General features: G+C 37.5%; 1 protein-coding gene across 1 annotated transcript; it reads right to left on the reverse strand.

The window, feature by feature from the left end:
- Nucleotides 1–4496: 4496 nt before the first annotated feature.
- On the reverse strand, nt 4497–9419 carry dusp12 (dual specificity phosphatase 12). Its single transcript, XM_053330003.1, has 8 exons — nt 9337–9419; nt 8065–8329; nt 6634–6747; nt 6423–6541; nt 6175–6262; nt 5850–5941; nt 5032–5111; nt 4497–4829 (listed from the first exon to the last, which is right to left on the reverse strand). The coding sequence occupies exons 2-8, from the start codon at nt 8325–8327 to the stop codon at nt 4686–4688; spliced, it is 900 nt and encodes a 299-aa protein (XP_053185978.1). The 5' UTR covers nt 8328–8329; nt 9337–9419; the 3' UTR covers nt 4497–4685.
- Nucleotides 9420–21498: the final 12079 nt, after the last annotated feature.

The raw sequence follows: 21498 nt of genomic DNA on the forward strand, positions 1-21498 counted from the left end.
TTCAGGAAGCTGACCAATCAGAACAGATTGGGCTCATCAGGAGGGGGGGCCTTAAAGAGACAGGAGCTAAAGCGGCCTGAACTGAGGGGCTGCATCAAGGACTGGTATAAGATAAATAATAGTTTTTTTTAAACTGTAAATCATGCAAAGATAATTGAGTAGAGCCCCAGATTAAAACTATAGACCTGGAAATATACATAATATGTCTCCTTTAAGACTTGTGGGCATAAGACATCTCTGTGGAGATGGAAGGAGCTGCACAGTTGGGTGCTGTTTTAAAATGTGAGGAATGAACAAACACTCACCTCTGTATGGTTAACACATGCAAAATGTAAGTGTTGCTGATTATAAGCAGTAAGGCTGTAAGATGTTGAATAACTGGAGTAACTGAAAATAGAAATCATGAACCAAGCAACAGCACACATTGTTGCAAGAATAACTTTTATTCTTCAAGCTGAAAATTCTATTCTATTCACTTTTGAAACTGAGGTCTGCAGACTGGAATAGAAAATGGAAAGAAATGAGGGAAAAAAAAGATTGATGAAGAACAACAGAGGGACCTTGGCTCCTTGGCACAACATTTTCGAAAGCTATTCAAAGCCATCCTGGCATTTGTGAACGATGAAGAACACTCAGCATGGCCATTAAAGGAAACATTCAAGCATCGTGACTTTTGTGACAAAATCAGAATCGCCAAACATTTTCTCTGTTTCTCACGACATCTGGAATCTGCATCAACGCAAATCACTTTAACTTATTTTATTACAACTATTATTCAATGTCAACTTTATTAGCAGACACTCCACGATCAGGAGCATTAAGATGAGAGTACTGGCTGTCCTGGGAATCCACTGACATGTCTCTGGTCTGTCTCTGCAGAACAAAACCATTTACCTCCATTAATGAAATATTGACCATATGTCTTGTTTAAAGCACTTCACCAAATATTCTTTAATCCTGCACTTTATTTTGATGCTCTTGCAGGTTGTAAAGTTAAAGAGAGCATCCTGATGATATTTTTATGGGCAGTTGAACAAAAGGTGGGAGTAACAGTGTGTTCCATCAGCATCAGTGTGTGTGTGTGTGTGTGTGTGTGTGTGGGGGTGTGTGTGGGTGTGTGTGAAGGTGGGTTGGGCGGGGTTCATCGGGTTCCTAAAGGCTAATATGTATCATTATTTCCCCATATGTAATAATAAAAGGGGGTATGTAATGTTAAAATGTCATGAGTAGATGCATTACGTCAAAAGCTGTACAACCTGCAAAACATCAGATTTATATCTTTGCTGACTTTAAAAGACCCTAAGTGGTGGATTTAAAAAGTTCTGACTGTGGCGCCTCCCAGTTATGTTATCTACATAGAAAATCTTATGTAAAGCTGAGCACTCAACACATGCAAACAGACCAAAAAAGCAAAAGCAGAAGTACTCACAACTCATGAGAAATGCTACAGAATGAGAAAAGTCAACCACAGAGAACAGAAAACACAATGAAGGTTGTTATTGTTTTATAGCAACTTAATACCAATCCCATCTGCAAGTACAGTATATAACATGTCATTATTTGTACATAAGGCTTCGGTCATTTGTCAGTTATAATAAGTGGAAATTTTAATACTGCTGCGGTTTGAGATCATGCCAAAGATGAATATGTTACATTCTACTGTAGAAAAGGACTCGTAGAATATGATCAGTGTCTGAGATTTTTTTCTCTTTTCTTTTATATAGTTGTTGATGTCATAAAGTGTATTTTGGTGTGCAACTGGAGGATCTTAGCAGGTATTTACAGTATTCCTGAAAAGTATATGTGTGCCAGTTATGGTCTTCTCTCTCTCTCTCACACACACACACACACTCACACTCGATCACACACACTGTAAGGGAAGCTCCGTTTGATTGATTCCTAATTCCAGTGCTTATGAGAGCATGGAAAACTCTAACCACACTCCCCCCTCTTTCTCTTTCTCTCTCTCTCCCTCTCTCTCTCCTTCTCCTTCCTTTCCTCTCTTTGTCATTTTCACACATTTTCACCTCACCTTATTTTAAACCGTTTTCCACTTCTTTTTACATAACCTTCTCTTTTAGTTGGCTGTGTGGTGTTCATCCCTCCTCCTCCTCCTCCTCCACCTCCTCCTCCTCCACTCCGCACCAAATTTCCAGTGTGTCTGCTCCAGTTTTCCAGGCGTCTGTTGGACAGGGACAGCAGGGTTACTGTCCAGCACTGGTGGAACAACCTCAATAACACTCACTGTGACAATTCACATACTGTACTTACACACATCCGCTGGCACTGAGATCTGGACTCGGTGACATTATCGCTATGAAAAAAAAGGAAAGTGGGGATTCAGTTGGTTTAATATGCAGCCGATGCATGTTTAAAGACCTTACAATAAGAGTCTGTGCATTAAATTTGGTCAGAAATTGGACTGTGTGGTGGATTAGCACGCTTTACAACAGGGGTGGAGCTAAGGGGGGGGGGGGGGGGGGGGCTTTTTGGCCATGAATCTATTTTTTAAAGTTGAATTTTTTTAAGTCACATTTTATAAACATTTACTTCAACCAGCTGCTGACTCAATCTGACTAAGTTTATAACAATTGTGATTAAGAGTGAAATGAGAGAGATGGATAGAAAAGCCTCATAAATATTTGCACTGCATATATTCTTTGATTGAGTTTGACTGAAACGTGTAATTAGAATAACTAATTATTAAACTGCACATCTTTAATATTATGACCACACAGTAAAATCAAGTCTCAGGAATTTATATACAACACTTTATAGAAAAGTCCAATCATATGTCATTTTTCCATTTCATATTCTGTCATCTGTTCATGTGTTGATGCTGCAGCTGCTGTTTGCAACAAACTCAACACATCCTGCATCTGCTTCATATTACAAGTCCTTCCAGTGGTTCAGGGGGCCAGCGCTGCCTATTTGTTAAAAATCTCTCCTCAAGCAGCTGAAAGAAAGGTCAGTGTTTTTACAAGTGCTGATGTGCCATCTTGTGGCGCCTATATGTAACTATAAATGATGTCACACTGGGCTTCAAAGCAGAGGAAGTGAAAGTTATCAGCGCTGGTGGCTTTGTCTGTGAATGACTTTATTACAGTGACGGTATATATATGTAAGGAAACTCAACATTTTCTCTCAGCTCACATCTGGTTTACAGAGGATGTTGTTAGTCCTGGTTTGGTCCAGATGTGGCAGATTCTGGCACTGAGTCAGCCAACAGAAACTTGAGCTGACCCATTGATGTACTGCTACACATTAGATCAAAACTAACTAAAGGGCAACTTCACTCTAAACTGAAATACTGTAAATGATCCTTTTTTGTACCCGTGTAGCCATATACTCATTTTAACCTAAAAGGGTGAAGCTGATGGAGGTCTTGCATATAGTATATAGAGATTGTTGTATTGCATACTGTATAGTATTTTATTTTAATCAATAAAGTTTCTACATACCTACATATTTACCTACCTTAATAAAACTACACTAGTGAGTGAGACAGTGTTCGGGAGCTTTTTTTCAATTTTTGGTTACATATTCCTCCTACACACCTGCCACTACTCAGGTGTGTAGAGATTTCTTTTTTTAATTCGAAAGAGTGAGTAAAAGTCATTACAATCATGCATTCAGCATTTTCCTGCCCACATATATCCATGATGGTCTTATTATATGATATGTAGTGTTGATGCATATCTGAGATATCTAACCTATCTTTATCTTTAGAGAATTCCAATGCTCTGAATGAATGCTCTGCTTTCTATTTCATGTCTCTCTCTATAAATGTGACACAATATGTTACCTTAAACCTCCAGTGTGGGAATGAAAGCCTTTTAAAACTGACTAAATGTTCTGTTATAAAAGAGTTTAAAGCCTTTTAGGGTGAGTAGTTTGTTCCTTCCATTATTTGTTATTGGTTGGATCTTCAGACAGACTCAGATCACATGAGCTACGATGGTTCTTACTGTCCAAAGCAATGCAGTGAACCTCAAGATGTTAAACAAATCTACACATCAAAAAACAAGAACATCTTCAAGTGGAATTTTTTTGTTAGCCATTGATTATCCTGACTGACACTTTCCAGTGAGTTTCTGCGGGCCGCAGTTGCAGAAACTATTATGTCATTTGAGTTACGGCTGAGTAACGTCATCTGCCTTCAGAAGAAACAGAGCTGTCAGTAATTCATCACTGTGTGAGCTTTGTGTTGGATCCATCACTTCTGATCTCAGTCTGAATCTGAACCAAACTACTCTATCAGGTGGAAGGAACGCTCCCTTCATGCTGGATGGGAAGTTCAAAATAAAGACACAAGGGAGAAAGAATTTTGACATGTGTGATCCATCTTGAGCAATAAGACATCTCTTCTTGTATTATACAAACAAACAAACTGAAATGTTAGTGAAATTGCAGATGTAAAATTACAGATTTATTTACTCAGTGCTAGGGACAGATGAATGGGAACAGCTTCTTTTGATATTTACAGGTATGTTTTTATTTACAAAGATATATGAGAATTACAGAGCACTTCCATGGTTTGAATTAAAGGGAACTTTTGCACTGGAAAATGTGCTGTAGTATAAAAATGCAACTCTTTTTCAAAATGCTACCATCATCCTAATTACTGACTGGTATCTCCTTTTCAGCTTGCAGAGTCTGTGTTCAATTATGTGTGTGTGTGTGTGTTATTTCTGTATGTTCAGTTGTCGGATCTCGTCCACTCTGTTTCTGTGCAGCTGGAAGGCCGGAGTGACCCAGCGACCGCACGAACACTGATCCCCACACCAGTTGAACGAGCCCAGCTTAGAGCTACACTTGGGACACAGCAGCTACACACACACACACACACACACACACACACACACACACACACACACACACACACACACACACACACACACACACACACACACGAAAAGAGAAGAGGGGAGAAAAAGAGCAGTGTGTTTAACATATAATCTCCACATATCTTATTAGTCTGTCCTGGTTAAAGACCTTTTAGAAACAAAAAGTGAAGTATATGTGTGATACCTGTCCATCCATCACTCCGATTAAAGCTTGTTCCATCCACTGCACTGGTTCTATGAAGTATGACGTACACTGCACTTCTCCTAGGAGACAACACAATGCATACCATTGATTATGAGAAGCCTCACCCTCAGTGTGTGGTTGATTTTTAAGGTTTTATGCGTCATGTGCACAGCTGTTCTGAGATAATCCAAACATCTGCTGAGGTTGAAGGTGAGTGGAGTCATGATGTGAATAAAGTCAATATAAAACTTATCAACTTGGATGATAAAGGTGTGCGTGTGCTGTGTGTGTAATAATGATGGAAACTATCACACTTGAATGGATTACTGGTAAATGTTAAATCTAAGGACTTTGTTTTATGACAAAACGTCTCACTTAGTAATTGCAGAAACATTTTTATGCATGGCTGAGGTGGAAAAGTTGACTTTACTCAAGCTTTCAATGAAGAGATGAAAACATTGGATCTGTGTGAAGCAACTGGGAACAAACAGAAATGTCATGTTTCCATCATGTTTTCCTTAATGGTTTTTCCATCGTTTGAGCTTTGACTGTTCATTTTATTACATCATTTTGTTGTGCTTTCTTCTTCTTCTTCTACTGTATAATCCCACTGACTGGAGAATTAGCACCACCAGCTGTTTATCTTTATGAACCTACCAACCCCAATTCTAATATTACTCATAATACTGAGTAGTGGAAGGGAATGCACATTATTTCACATTGTCTCATGCAGATTTACCAGAAATATGAGTAAATTTGATCACATGTTTTTTTTTTGCCTCTAAGTGACAGTGAGTGTGAGTATTTGGTCCTCTCACCAGTGAGGTTACGGGACTTCTTGTGACTAAAGGCTGATGCTCCGTCTCCTACTGTGTGACTGAGAATACTGGAGCCACGAAACAGAGTTCGTCTGCAGAGGAGAGAGAGGAGGTTAACAGCAGGTAACAAGAACAAACCTATAAATAACAGACTGGAGCTGAATACAACTCATCTGAGAATAAAGCATGAGACCTAGTGAGCTAAAGACAACAACGTGGAAGCAGTTCAGAAACATCAGAATGCCCTGAGGTGTTTTATCAACATGTCATCACCTTTTACCTTTTCGACACTAAACACATGTGTATGAACTTTGCCATGTTTCACCTGCACTTCCTGCAGCGATAGGACACTTCAGAGGAGCTGGAGTGAGCCGGGTCAGAGGCAAACAGCTCCCTGGGTACGTGCTGCAACTCTACACACACACACACACACACACACACACACACACGCACACACACACACACACACACAGAACATGGGAAAACACTGCAATTATAATGATCTATGTAAGGAGCATCGTGTGTGTGTGTGTGTGTGTGTGTGTGTGTGTGTGTGTGTGTGTGTGTGGTTACCAGGGTATTTCTCAGTGATCTTGGTCAGTCTGTATTGTTTGTACAGTGGACTGGAGGTGTCCACTTCACACTGCATGGCCTCATAGAGACTCAACTGCTCCTCAAATCCACTGTTGACCCTGAAACATGCACACGTTACCTGTACGATAATGATGAAACAACAATATAATAGACTGCACAATACTGGAAACACACACACACACACACTTACTGTACATCCTGCTTGACACTCTTCAGTCTGCTGTAAGCCTCAGTGAAGTCCAGCTGGTATCTCTTCATTAGATAAGCAGTTACTATGGTGGCACTGCGACTCCGACCAGCCTGACTGACACACACACACACACACACACACACACACACACACACACACACACACACACACACACACACACACACACACACACACACACACACACACACACACACACACACACACACTTTCTGTCAGTTTACCATATATGGGTCATTTTCACACTTCCTGTTACCATCATTCACTTAGCTTGTGCTACACTAGAATGATTGTAGATACTTCTGTTATTCTGTTATTTACATGCAATTATTTCATTTATTATAATCTATTCAGACACATGTTTATAAGCGTGTTTACATTTAAGAGTAATTAGGAGAGAATATGTGCAGATAAACAAGCTCATAAAACTGAACAAAATAACAGCTGGCTAACTGACATGCTGACTCATCATATCAGGAAAATAACAGCTGTTGTTAATAACATTAACTGTGGCTCTCATCACAGTGTGACAGTGAAGCAGCTGAACAACATCAGGAACCTGAAACATGGAGTTCAGCCAGCATTTGATTATTTATATCTTTGTTTTTATCAAAATATCTTCAGTGAACCAGCCTGTCAGAGCTCCTGTCACTGTGTGTTGGTGGATGAAACAGTAACAGTGACAGTTTACAGAGGCATTAAGTAGAAAACCTTTAAATCGATTCAACTTTAAAAATCATATATTAATCAAACATGTCAATAATATTCACTGGTTACACTTTCTCATGATTGAAGATTGAAGTTCTATGACATAATCATGAACATTTTTCAGCTTTTTGTCATTTTAAAGACAAAGATTAAGCAATGAATGAAAATCAATCATGAAAATAAAACAAAAGTACTTATGTACTTACAAAATCATCTTATGATTGTATTTAAAATGTAGGGTATTTTGTTGAGAATCACAGATGAGGATGAGGTCATGAGGAACAGTGCTCAGCCTGTGAGAACAGCTGTATAACATCCTCTCTCTTTTGGAGGAGAAGCTTTCTAAAGCCTCGTGTCATGATGTTATTTCAGTTTATGACCTTATATTCTTTTTTCTTTTTTGTTAAAGGCTGTGTTATAAATTCAGTTTAGAATTGGTCTATTGTGAGTTACCCAACTATAAATGCAAATTTGATCATTTGCTTTTAAATAATTAATCTAAATGAACCTCTAAAGGTTTATTCTGGCAGCATACTCTTGGCTCCACAGATATTGGCTGCTTTAAGCCTTTGACTCACTGTGATTGGCACAGCTGTGATGATAAATAAACCAGCTGACCTAATATTAAAAACAGACATAAGCCATCAACTAATTTAATGTCATTACATGATTTCAGTCAGCATCCCGTTGACCTCTGACCCTTACCAGTGCACCAGTGCAGCCCGGCCTGCATCCACCGCCTCCTGAATGAACAGGAAGCAGTCATCCATGTGACTCAGGAGGTCAGAGGTCACCTCATCCAAAACATTGATCCACTTCCTGCTGAAGCCACAATCAGCAGGCAGCAGAGAGGCGGGGTCTGTAGAGTCCACAGACAGGATGTGAGTGACGGCTGCATCGACCAACGCCTGACTGTCGTTGAGGTCGGCCGCAGTTCCGATGTAAAGACCGGGATCCACCAGGAGCATGACTGCAGAGAGACATGACAGTTACATCTGCTCTGTTTCACACCTCACAATTAACTCATGTATCACTGCACACTTTGTGAGTCAGTGGAATACAGTGTGAGACTAATAAGTGAAAAACATACAGTGATGACGGGATGTATCTCACATTTTTCTTCATTAAAATACATTTTTCACACTCATGTATTCATTTGAGAAGTGTAGATATGCAGCCCTCCTCCACAGATAATCCTTCTTACTGAAATAAACACTTTATCTGTCCCGTTTTGTATTACATTGCTTAATAATTTGGGAAAATATTCTGTGTAATCACATCAAGTAATGTCACTGAGTAAGAGGCAGTATACTAACAGAGTCAGGGTGAGGTGACAGGCAACGTACCACTACTTATGTCATATTTCAACACCAGGTAAAACCAGATAAGAGAAACATCCTTAAAATGTCTTAAACCAGCAGTCAGGTGTCCATATGAACAATAAAAGTTTTTTTCCCCTCTCAGTAATCATTCCTCCTGTTCATACTGACTATTAAAAGATCTCATTCATAATGTGCTTTCAATGGAAGTGATCGAGGACTAAATCCACAGTGTGTCCACACAGTCATTTAAAAGTAGATGATCAGTTTCTATTGAGCTTCATCAGTGTGAGTTAGTCATATCAAGTGATATCTGACACATTTACAGTCTGTTTACCATCAAATTCCCTCTTAGTGTTTCCTGTTGAGCTGTGGTGGAAGTATAGTAACAAAAAGACTTTGCTACTAAAAACACTGTAACGTTGAAACATAGAAGATGAAGATTTGACTCATTTGGACGCTGAAGCTTCATATCAGCTTCACATCAACTTTTAAATACATTTTACACAGAGGAAGGACTGTGGATTTAGTCCTCCATCATTGTCAGTACATGTTAAACAAACACAGAGCAGACAGTGACAGGTTGAAGTGACACATTCATTACTGTGTATTTGGAGCATAAAACGTGTATGAAGTTGACAGTGTGAGAGTAACTCACCTCTTAGTGTTAAAGCTTCTTCTTCCGCTGATAACAAGAGACACGCTAGTTTAATATCAATACACTGCAATAAAACTACATGTGGAGTTGTGCTGTGTAATCACGTCAGTATTTGGTTGTTTTCTAAACTGTCCGGTCGGAAACATACACGAGCGCTCTTTAGTTCCGCGATCATTTTCACTAGTCCGCCAAAAAAACACAAAAATAATAATAATAATACTAACAAAAAAACAGACATAACAATTATATGCATAGGGCACCATGTAAACAAGCAACAATAGCATTAAAGGAAAATATGTAAATATTTACAAATGTCTACTGTTTGAATTGCTTTGCTGTTCTTCAGTGTGTCATTATAGTGGTTAATTGTTTTGGAATTATTGTAATTGTTGAATGTGTGCTTTTTAATGTTTTGAATGTAATCATTTTTACTCATAAGAAGTAAAAAAATAAAATAAAATAAGTTCAAAATAAATAAACAGCAATCGATATTATTCTCATCATAAAAAGTCTACTTTCCCCCATAAATGAATAGTTGAAGCAGTCATCGTCTTAAATAAATATTCTATATTTAACCAAAATCATTTTGCACAACAAATAACAGATGAACTCAGCTTCTCTGTTACAAAACACATCATTAGGGCGTAACTGTAATTATGTAGCCTATACTATAGTTAGCAAACACAACACTACTATTTATACAGCTATGCTAATTACATGTTAAGGAGATATATTTTCCCGTCTTTTAGTCTATCAACTAGTGCTTGTTGTTGAAATAACAATATTAATCACGTTTATTGACTGTGCTCTAATTCACCTGAAGCTTAAATTGACATAAAATGAACTAAAATAGGCCAAATATTGCTGTGTGGGCTAGGCAATGAAATGATGCTGACTAAAACAGCAGGGTATACACTGGACCTCCACAAAACCTTATTAATTATCTCTAATTGAATTTAAACTGTTAATTAAAACCATTGTAAATGAACGCAGTTTAATGTTAGGGATGACGTAGGACGCTGGTTGCTATGGAAGGTCTATATGTAAGAAAAGCCTTCTAAAATCAACATTTCACTCTGAAACTTTGGAGAGAAACTTTCACTCGACGATTTCTGAAAAACTGTGCAAGCTAGCAGCGAAATATCAAGACACACTGACCTTAAGTGACCTCAGTGACTGGTTCATCATGGAAAATGTGAGAATTTAGCCAGTTTCTAATCATTAAACGACTTTTTTCCCCAAGCCGTTTTACTGAATTTCAGCCTGGAGACATAGAATGTTCTACAGCAGCAACTGATATTCATGCAAAGACAGGTTTATTCAATGAAGCATCAAAGCAAATATTAAATTGAAATATGTAATGTAGCTATACATTGCTGATGAAGCAAAGTGCAAAATCCTTCAGAAAAATCAAATATAGCTTTTTACTCAGTGCTGCATTTAAAGACCTTCAGTAAACTGCTGAAGCACAACTAACAATTTGCTAATTGAAGGTTTAAAGATGCCAAAGTTTCTACTTTCAGCCTGATATTTAATCAAGATAAACGCTCATTCATCTCTTTAGTGAACAATTCATAAGTGATCAATATTTTTTTGTAGTAATGTTAACTTTGATGTGATATTGCAGCTAAATCAGAAAAGCTGTTGTGTATATACATGCAGAAAAGTAGAAAAAAATTAAAATTTATTTAAAGGACAGCTTCACAAATGTTCAAGTCTGAACAGGAGGAATGATTACAGAGAGGAAAACCTCTTTCAGTGAAAACATGCAAACCCTTATCCTTGAAAGGAAACCTCAGTGTACTTAAGATATTAACTCATTTATTAAGTGTTCAGTTCAGTCAAGTTATGTTGAATTAAACTCTCACCCTAAACTGCATATTTATGGTTCCAGATGTGCGATGTGCCCACTCACCTCCATGATCACATCTACTGGAGGAGAGAGCCAAGCAGCAGCCAGAGCAGTGCCAACACCACCCAGGTAAAACACTTGACCCTTGACCTTAGCTATCTTGGATGCAGTCAGGTATCTTCCCGTTAAAGGGAGTTTTATTCATCATGGGTGAATGTTGGGTATCTGTAGAATAAAGAGAACTAGACCTGCTCTATGTAAAAAGTTCTGTTGTGATTTGACACTATATAAATAACATTGACTCAAAACTAACTTAGTTGCTTTCTACCACTGATGACATCTTGTCTGTGTGAATGTGGACCAATGTTGAAAAAGATCATTCATGCTCAACAAATGTACTGTTACAAAAAAAGACAAAAACAAAGAATCAGATTACTAAAACAATAAAAGAAATCATTATTAATCATTAGTTACTTCAGTTTTACACCAATGCATTACACTGTGTGAGCCTCTATTTAACTGGTAACACTGTCCTGAAATTAAGACAAAATCAAAAAACATTCAGAAAAGTTATAAATAGAAAAAATAATCATGACTCAATTGTTTTATGGGGTTATTTGTGTCACTTCAGACGTAATTCTGTTTTTGTTTCCTCTGAATGTGAACATACGACATGGATCACAATGTACTGAAGGCTGCATCAGACTCAGTATCAGATAACATGATCATATTAGTGGAAAGTGTGTTTTAGTTAAGTTATCATACATTAAAGTGATTATTTGAATTTGACCGGAAGAGTATCAAGTCAAGTTTTAAAGATATAGGAGGGAGGAAAGCTCTGTCGTAGCTACACCTCAGTTCAAGAGGATGAACATCAAGTATGAAGCTCCCTCTGCTGGAGAAACAGTGGTGATGATGTAGCCTTGCTGTCCAAGATGTCAGTCTGCCTAGATCACACTTCCTCCTCTCCACTGTTGCCCTGGCAGCCAGTCACATCACAGAGCCAAGTTGCTCCTGCTAAAAGAAGTGTCATTCCTCAACTGTCCTCTCTCCATCTCCTGGGAGCAGCAAGCAGCTGATCCACTGAGTGTTTGTCCTCCTGCAAGTCTTCATGTGCAGCCTGGACCATGATGTGTCGTTGTGCCGACGTTTGGTGCGTTTGGTTCCGCCTCGGTCCGTGCTTTATGTTCAATCATCAGTAAGTTGAATGTGTGGCTGCTGCCTCAGAGACCAGTTGTAAAATCCTCACATATCTGACATCATGATCAGTTTAGTTCACTTAACCTTTAAGGAAAAGTATAACACATGGATTAATGCCAGATGCCTAAGCCTTTATAGCCTAAACCTTTAAAATACATCAATCTCAACATTAAAATATGTATGGAACTGCACAAGACTTAACAATATGTATGTTAAAGCACATAACTCAACAAGAAAGTACATACATGTACAGAGCAGCACAATACAAACAATGATGTACTGATTTATTACACTGGTTCGTTGTGAATCTTGTATGTGTGTGTAGTGTTATTGTTTTAATGTATTGCACTGTATGAATATAAGTGTGTATGTGTGAAATCTGTAGGTTCATATGAACTTGTCACTTCTGATATGCACTTTACATTATCACACACTTTATACTTGTTATGTATTCTTGTTTTGTGTGTGTGTGTGTGTGTGTGTGTGTGTGTGTGTGTGTGTGTGTGTGTGTGTGTGTGTGTGACGTGCCAGGGGACAACAGCAGTTGTACAAACTCTGGTGGATTTACATGTGTATTTATTGATACCCGTGTCCATTAATGTGCAATGTCCCTTTTAAATAATTAAATAAATAAAACGCAATAATAATACAACTCTTTTTAAAACTTTGACAATTTAAGTTTAAAATGGAGTATTTTTTAGTATGAAATGGTTTAACAACAGACAATGCTAATTACAAATCATTAAAACCTCACTAAAGTGTTGCCTTAATGTTTGTATTTCTTCTATACTCACTTATTGAGTCAGAGCAGACTGAAGTCATCACATTTAATATGAAACATAAGTTGCTTGTTATGTTGTTATTTAGTTCAACTAGTGAATGAATCCAATCATAATGACTTGTAATGACTGTACTTGTTACATGAAGTGTGTGCTATGATATAGAGGCTTCTAGTGTTCCTTTAATGATGAACAGTGTAGTACTCATACATCTGTCTATCTGTGTAATGAACAGGCTGGTGGGAGCAGGAAGAGAAGGAGGGAGCAGGACAGCAGCTCCAGAGCCTCTGAGGAACCTCCACAGAGAAGACTCCGTAGGGCTACTGCTGTCCTGTCAGAGAGGACCCCCACCGGCCCCCAGCCCTCTACCTCTGCTCCACCAGCCAGCCTGGAGAGAGCCCAGCCAGAGGTAAGCATGTTCAAACTCTCCAAACACTCCGATCATGATCCATCCATTTCAAAGGAAATCCAGCATCAGGTTGTTCCTCTCCTCCTCTCTGTGTGTCTAAAAGGTCCAGCAGCCCAGTGTCCCCCAGGAGCCCCCACTCCTCCATTATGGACCCCAGCCTGGTGGACTCTCCACCTCTGCTTTTAATACAGTGGCAGAGATGTTGATGGCCTGGATGATGCACTCTCCCTACGACCCCGAGATGTAACACACACACATACACACACACACACACACACACACACACACATACTCCAAACATATTGGAAACATTTTATTCCCTCTTCCTTTCTCTTTCCAAAAAAAAAAAAAAAAAAAAAATCCAAACAATTTATAGATAGAACTTAGATAAGTTTCCTTTAACTTTTACAATTATTTTAGATATGTTTGAACTCTTTATACATATTTAGTATATAGATATGTTTTTAGAAACTTTTTTTTCTTTAGTATATAGGTAAGATTTACCTCACTGCTTTCCTAAACTTAAAAAAACAACAAAAAAAGTCTTTCAATGCTTTTCAGGACATAGATACTGAACTCTTTTATACATCTGAGGTATATAGATATGTTTAAAATGTTTTCACTGCTTTCCTAAAGAGTTAGATAAGTTCGATAACTCTTTCAATGCTTTTCAGGACATACATAAGTTTGAATTGTTTTTTTCTTTAGTATACAGTATGTGTTTGAACTGTTTGATAGATGTTTATTGTGTACAAGTTTGAACTCCTTCCTTTTCAGCATGTAGATGTGTCTTGGTACTGTGTTTAACACTTTTACTAACATGTTCACACTTGGTTTAAAAACAATCTAACACAACAGGTGATGGTAAGTCTATACACACACACACACACACACACACACACACACACACACACACACACACACACACACACACACGTTCCAATTTTTATTGACTTCCAACTTTAACTTCTTGTGGTGAAATTGACTTCATGACTAAAAGAAAAAGAAATTTAAAAAATGTCTAAAAGAAGGAAAACGCTTTAAGAGGGTCTGTAGACAATGTTCCTTTCAAGTCTTTTGATTTCCATCAAAGTTATTTGGTCAAAGTTAAAAAATATTGAATTATGAACAGTTAAAACATGTCTGAAAGCAGGTCAATGTTGAACAGTTGTTAATCTGGTGACATCACTGTATGAAGTAAAGACAGATAGATTTGGTTGTAACATTGTCTAAGGGTTCAGGGTTAGGGAGGGACAGACCCTCTTAAACATCTTTCCTTCTGTTTCTGTCAAATGTAGTAACACTAGTAGTAATTAGTATGACAGATATTTCAGTCATAACTATTATAATCGTATTATTTACATTTAATTTGAAATTCTCTCTGGACAGGAAAACATATCTGAAGGTCTGGATCAATGAAGTTGAACTTATCTTATGACTTTTAATGTTATTCATATGTCAGTATAATGAGGAAGACAAATTTATATTATTAAGACAAATTTATATTTCTTATTGGAATTCATTTAATAGATGATTTTATTCTATGTATTATTTATTATTGTTAGGTATGAATGTGTGTGTTATTTAACTTGTCTGTGTTTTTCTTTTTTATTGCACTGCCATGCTGAAGCTGCCAAACAGTTTTTTACGTTGTTTTTAACAATGACAATACATTTCTATCTATCTATCTATCTATCTATCTATCTATCTATCTATCTATCTATCTATCTATCTATCTATCTATCTATCTATCTATCTATCTATCTATCTATCTATCTATCTGGAGTGATGGGAGTGAACATTCTGTCAGAAAGTACAGACTTTGACCACTAGAGGTCAGCAGTTTGAAACAGTTAGAAAGTGACGTGACAATCATTTAAGACAGTCTGACAGTCTGTAGTCATGTAGTCAAAGTCCAAGTCAAGTTTATATCTAGCTTTTTGTAGTAGTAGTAGTAGTAGTAGTAGTAGTAGTAGTAGTAGTAGTAGTAGTAGATGCATGTCATCAGGATACTGAGGCAGAAATATGCGTCACTGTAAAGTGCATTTGAACTAATTGTAATGTTATGATATTTGAATGAATTTGCTCTGAAAATGTATTGTATTCAACTCTCTATCTACTTACTAATTCAGATCCTACAATTCAGTTTCAGTTTACTGCTTATTAATGTTTATTTGTTTATTAATGTTGAATCATACATACAGCCTCAGGATTATCTCTATAATGACATAATGCTTCTATAACCTCACTGACTCTTGGTAATATGCACTTTTTTTACATTGATTACATTGTGTACCTGAAATTTGCAATTTATTACTATAGCAGCAATGTCAAAGTACTATCTCAATCTCAGTTACAGCTATACAGTATGAATGATCAATAAACACATTGATGGCTCACTCATATTTATATGACAAATCAGAAGGATCATTATTGGTTGAGCGTGTATCAAACTCATAAGTCTTCTCAGTCTAAAGAATATTGGAAATATAGAGGTATCCTTCAATTGATCACTGTTAGAGTATTGAGAACGATTCATCTATTATGAACTTATCAAAAACGTCAAATGTCAAATGTTTTGTTTGTTAAATAGTAAAATAGTCTTATTTAGTCTTCAAATGTCCTCATTTATTTAATCAACAGTCAAAAACCCAAACATATTCAGTTAACTACTACCACACAGAAAAGCTTCAAATCCTTACATTTGAGAAACTGCAACCAGGTAATGTTTGGAATTTATCCTTTAAAAATGACAAAAAATATTAGTAAAAAAAAAGGAAATAAATGAAAATGATATTATTAGTGTCAATTTTATGTGGACAAACAATGAATCAACTAATCATTGCAGCTCTAGTCATGTCATTATGAATATGATAAACAAACTCCTAATGGAAACCTCTGTCTCAGGCTGAATTTCTGATTCTAAGACTAATATTATATAAGCATAATAAGTATAAAAGTTCATTTCAATGTAGGAACTAAAAAAAAAAAAAAGAATCAAAACACAGATTTCACAATATGTCCAAATTGAAAATGAGGATGTTAAAGTCTGAATGAACTAAACAACAAATAAAGGGATATCAGAGAGATGATGTAATGCCAGCAGACACTGGTCAGCAACCCACAACCCCATCACAGCGTCATTACCAGAAAGAAAGAGTCATAAAATGTTATAAAAGTAAACGTGGATCAAACATCTTGTCCACTCCCATGGCATCTGTACAGAGCTACACACACATTTCACACATGTGCTGTCTGATTTTAAAAGGACTGAGCTGAGAATGACATGGTCAGGTTGAAGAAATGTCCTTTCTTCTTTTCTATTGTGTTAAAGAGCCAGCTGCTCTTTAACTACAAGTTTCATAATGTCTGTCTGGCCTCCTGTTTCTCAACACCTACTGACAGTGTGTGTGTGTGTGTGTGTGTGTGTGTGTGTGTGTGTGTGTGTGTGTGTGTGTGTGTGTGTGAACTGCCCGCCAACGTGCATCCCACAGTCTGTACATGGTGACAATGTTGGGGTGTTAATAAAGTTTCACGAGCCGCTTTAATCAGACCGTACGACCAATCGCAACATGTGTCTGTGACCGCGGCTCTCTCTGACGGCTCATTAAAGGCCTGTCCATCACACTGCTAATAAACTGTTAGAAATGAGACATGTGACATACAGGCAGTGAGAGGCGAGCAGCAGGTGTACGGGAACAGAGTGGGTTGTGTTGCACTGACTCATTCACATCGTATTCTCTCTCTACCAGACGGACTGAAAGAGTGTCAACAAGCTAATGTCTAACAGATTGTCCTGCTTCTGATATACTTCACATCATATATCTGTTTACCTCACAGCTTCTATGTGTAGAATTTGAATTGATTATAAAATATTTCTATACATGATGATAGTCTCCTGATGGTGGAGTCAGCACCTTGCATGGTAGCTTGCTGCCACTGGTGTGTGAGTGTGTGTGTGTGTGTGTTTGTGTGTGTGTGTTTGTGTGTGTGTGTGTGTGTGTGTGTGTGTGTGTGTGTGTGTGTGTGTGTGTGTAAATGAGCAGCAAAAATAAAAACTGTCCAAAGAGCTTTGGAAAAAAGTACTCTAAATGTATTTTGTCTTTCTGTCATTGTAGTCAGTCACTTTGCCTGTCCATCACTCCACCATCACCTTTATTAAATACAGCATATTCATTGTGTTGAACCTGTGGTGTTATGTTAACTGAATTGGTTCATGGTTGGGGATGGGGTTGGGGATGGGTTGCCCTCATGCCTATGAGTTTAAGCACTGAGAATAAACCTTACCAGTGTGTATGAGCCAGGGGACATTTGTTGCATGTCACATGTCTCCACTTATTTCTTAACATATGTCTATTGTCAGCTATCTAATAAAGGCATTAAATACCCCTAAAATGATAATACTAAGAAATAGTTAATGGAAAACCATAAATTCATATGTATATGAACAAGAATCACATTCTGAGAGAAAACTCTTTAGTAGTATTTAAATAGCATTTAAAAACTCATAGTGTATATAGTAGTATATACAGAAACAGTATATATATTTGTTTGCTTTCAGCATTTTAGAGGGTAATGAATAACAATAAAGAGAGAACGATACAGATGAGATGATGTCAGTCATAAATTCATAACTCAGCATATTCAACAGCTGGCATCTGGTTAGTCATTCATTTAAAAAATGTTTATGCCATCTATCTCTTTAAAGTTCTTGTTCATTTCTGTTTTCATTGTTTCATGGAAAGGATCAATAAATAAAGGCTTGTGCAATATAAAGTATTGCATGATGGGATCAACTCAGATATATAGCTGGTCCTTACTTGATGAAAAAGAACAGATGACAAATGCATTCATAATTGATCATTTATAGTTGCGTTTAATTAACTGCTGTTATAGTTACCTTTATTACAGGTCATCGTATATTGATTCACATCTCAGATCCACATGTGACCACCTGTCCACTGCCAGCTGAGCCATGACAACTGAACACACCCTGTCTGCAGATGATGACCATGTGATGTGGTTGAACGCTCTGGAAAAAGGTAGAAAGTGAAGATTATTTAGTCAAATATTGAAATCCAACAATGTTATAATGGATGTAGAGGTTAGATTAGATTGTTCATGATATATACTGGTGTTACTCCTGCAATCACATAGAATGGGTGGTCTTTGAAATATTTTTCTTTAGCACTTTGTTTTTGTTGCTTTTACAAAATTAAATAAATAAAATATATTTCTGCATCAGCCAGATTGTGCTTAGATTTCTTATCTTTACTTGTCTCAATGTTAGAAAGAGAGAATTAAATCCCAAATGAAGCAGATTGTCTACATTATACAAAATCCCTCACCAGCTTGACCTCTCTCATTCATTTCCTCTATCTGGCTGTGTTCCCTCACTCACCCACATGTGGACACTTTTTATGACGCAGGGACCGAGCTGAACAATTGAAACTCCACCGCAAAACTACTGAAACCACATGACGTCAGCTCTGCCTGGCTCAAGTTGGCCCATTCCTGCAGCTGGTTAGCAGGGAATAAAGTGTTCATATAGGACAGCAGGTAGGAGTTATATCACCACAGACCTCACAAGAGAAAAAAACCCCCACACTGCAAACATTTACTGGAAGTACTTTTATTATTTAAAAATGAAGCCCCCTAATTAATGTCTTTATTACTTTTAAAGGTGCTATATAACTCTGAACAAGTAAAACATGAAATATTATAAGTATTAAATAAAAAAAGGATGAAACCAGGAGCTGCTGTACTGATAAATAAAAGCTTATTAAAGTAACTGGAGTCATTAGTAATTAGTTACTCTCCGTCTTTGTTCTTTAAGGGGATTATTGTGTGTGGGAGTCCATTTACAGTCAGTGTAGGAAGTTTAAATAGACCTCAGCTGTTTTTAATTAGATTGTGGGTGTAGTGTGTGTGATGCTAATTAAAAATGTCCTTTCTCAGTGTTTTCGCCTCATATATATATAAGAGCAACAGACTGACAGAGAGAAGAAGAACAGGAGAAGTGAAATACTGAGAAGTTAACTACTCTGATCTTAACACTCACCTTTCAGTTGCTTTTACATTCGGTCTTGCTTCCACAGAGTCTTGGATAAAGATGATGAGGATGATGATGAAGATGTGGCTTCTGCTGCTCGGTTGTGCCGTGACCTATACTGCAGCTGATCCAGGTATGTATATGATAATGCATTATTAAACCTTAGAAATAACTGAAAGTCTTCATTTATAGTACTAATACTAAGAATATTCCATGCTTTATAATGCTTTTAATCCTCTATGCTGCCTAATGATACACCTATACTGCCTTATGATGTAATGATTCCTTATAATAGTCAATATTGTACATAGTCTGCATTAATATTACCTGATAATGCACCGACTGCAACAAACAAATCTTTTATGATATGATAGTCTTATAATGTACCTAAAGCTTTAATGCCATATGAATGTATATGACAGTCTAACTTAAATGTGCTCCTTCAGGCAGCTGTGTGGGTCGCTGTGGTGAGCTTTTCACCAGAGGCCAGCAGTGTAACTGTGATCTGACCTGCCAGCAACATAATGAATGCTGCCAAGACTTTGAGGCTGTGTGCACCTCCGGTAAGAACCTCAATAAGATGAGATAGATATGTTTGCTGGGTATGGAAGCAGCAAAAAGTAATACGACACAGCAAATAATATGTATGAAGACCACTCACATGATAGCTTGATGCCCCACACTATTAATAAAAATGTTTTTACTGTTATCACATCAATTGACTTGAATGTACTTTTGCATCACGTCACTATAGAATTTGTAGCATCATTGTTTCAGTCTTTGGATTTTTTTTTTGCTGCTTTCGAGTGTCTTTGGTTTCTGTGGAACTTATTTAGTCTTTTAGCTTGTTGTTTTGGTTATCGTTGGAAATTTGAAGTCTCAATTTAGGTTATTGTTCTAATTTCTGTGGAACATTTCTAGTCTTTTAGCTTGTTTTATTTTCTATGGAAATACTTGGCATCTTTTAGCCCATTGTTTTGGCTTAATAATGGAACCCTTTTGTGTTCTTTAGCACATTTGTCGTGTTTTCCAGGCAGTTTTTTTTAGCTTCTTTTAGCTCCTGGTTTTGGTTGTAAGATATATTTACTACATGATTCAGTCTTATTTCTCTCAACAAGCCTGTTTCCAGCAGCTCCAAACAGCAAGCAGGCAATGTTAGCAACAAGCTTATGAGAAAAATAGAACATCTAGCAGCTAAAAGCAGCAGATGTTTTTCACCAGAGTAGGTGGAGAACAAAATTGGAGCTTAAAGGAGATATTCATCAAATTGCCAGAGACATGACTCCGAATGCTACAACTAATACTCTTTCTTTGTGTCTGTAAACAGGCAACTTATTCCTAATATTTTAGCCATGACAACTTTAAGAGCCGATCATTTTTCAGGGCTATATTCTCTGAGCTTAATTTGTGACTTTTTCTGCCCCCTGGTGGCCAAATTTAACTAATGCAGCCTTGAATTTTAGACAGTTTTGATGTTAATGTTCTTTGTGGTCTGTGTGTTGCTCTCAGTTCTGTCCTGCCAGGGTCGCTGCGGTGAGGCGTTTAAGCGCGGTCGGACATGCGAGTGTGACGCACAGTGCACCCGCTTCAACACTTGTTGTCATGACTACCAGCTGCATTGCGGTAAGGGCCAACAATCACAACCACACGAGCACACACCATATCCGACCATACCTTGGCAACAAACATGAAGATATATGAAGACTTGATAGATTTGAATAGTTGTCTTCATTCTCTGTGTACCACATTGACACTCTGACGCTCTGTCCACAGATGCCAGTGTTCCCATCTCTCAACAGAGGGGCTTCCAGCCTCTGAAGACCTCAAGTGCAGGTTAACAGCCGACACTCAAAACCCAACAAACCAGCAG

This window comes from Scomber japonicus, chromosome 12 (genome assembly GCF_027409825.1).
Source record: "Scomber japonicus isolate fScoJap1 chromosome 12, fScoJap1.pri, whole genome shotgun sequence".
Classification (NCBI taxonomy): domain Eukaryota; kingdom Metazoa; phylum Chordata; class Actinopteri; order Scombriformes; family Scombridae; genus Scomber; species Scomber japonicus.

Bases quoted from the DNA above. Each gene is read 5' to 3' on its own strand.
- dusp12 (XM_053330003.1), bottom strand. From the start codon at position 8,327: ATGCTCCTGGTGGATCCCGGTCTTTACATCGGAACTGCGGCCGACCTC. The intron at 5,112-5,849 runs GTGAGAGGACCA...GTTGTCTCCTAG, and splicing joins GAAGTCCCGTAACCTCACTG to GAGAAGTGCAGTGTACGTCA. The intron at 4,830-5,031 runs GTATCACACATA...GTGTGTGTGTAG, and splicing joins TCGGAGTGATGGATGGACAG to CTGCTGTGTCCCAAGTGTAG.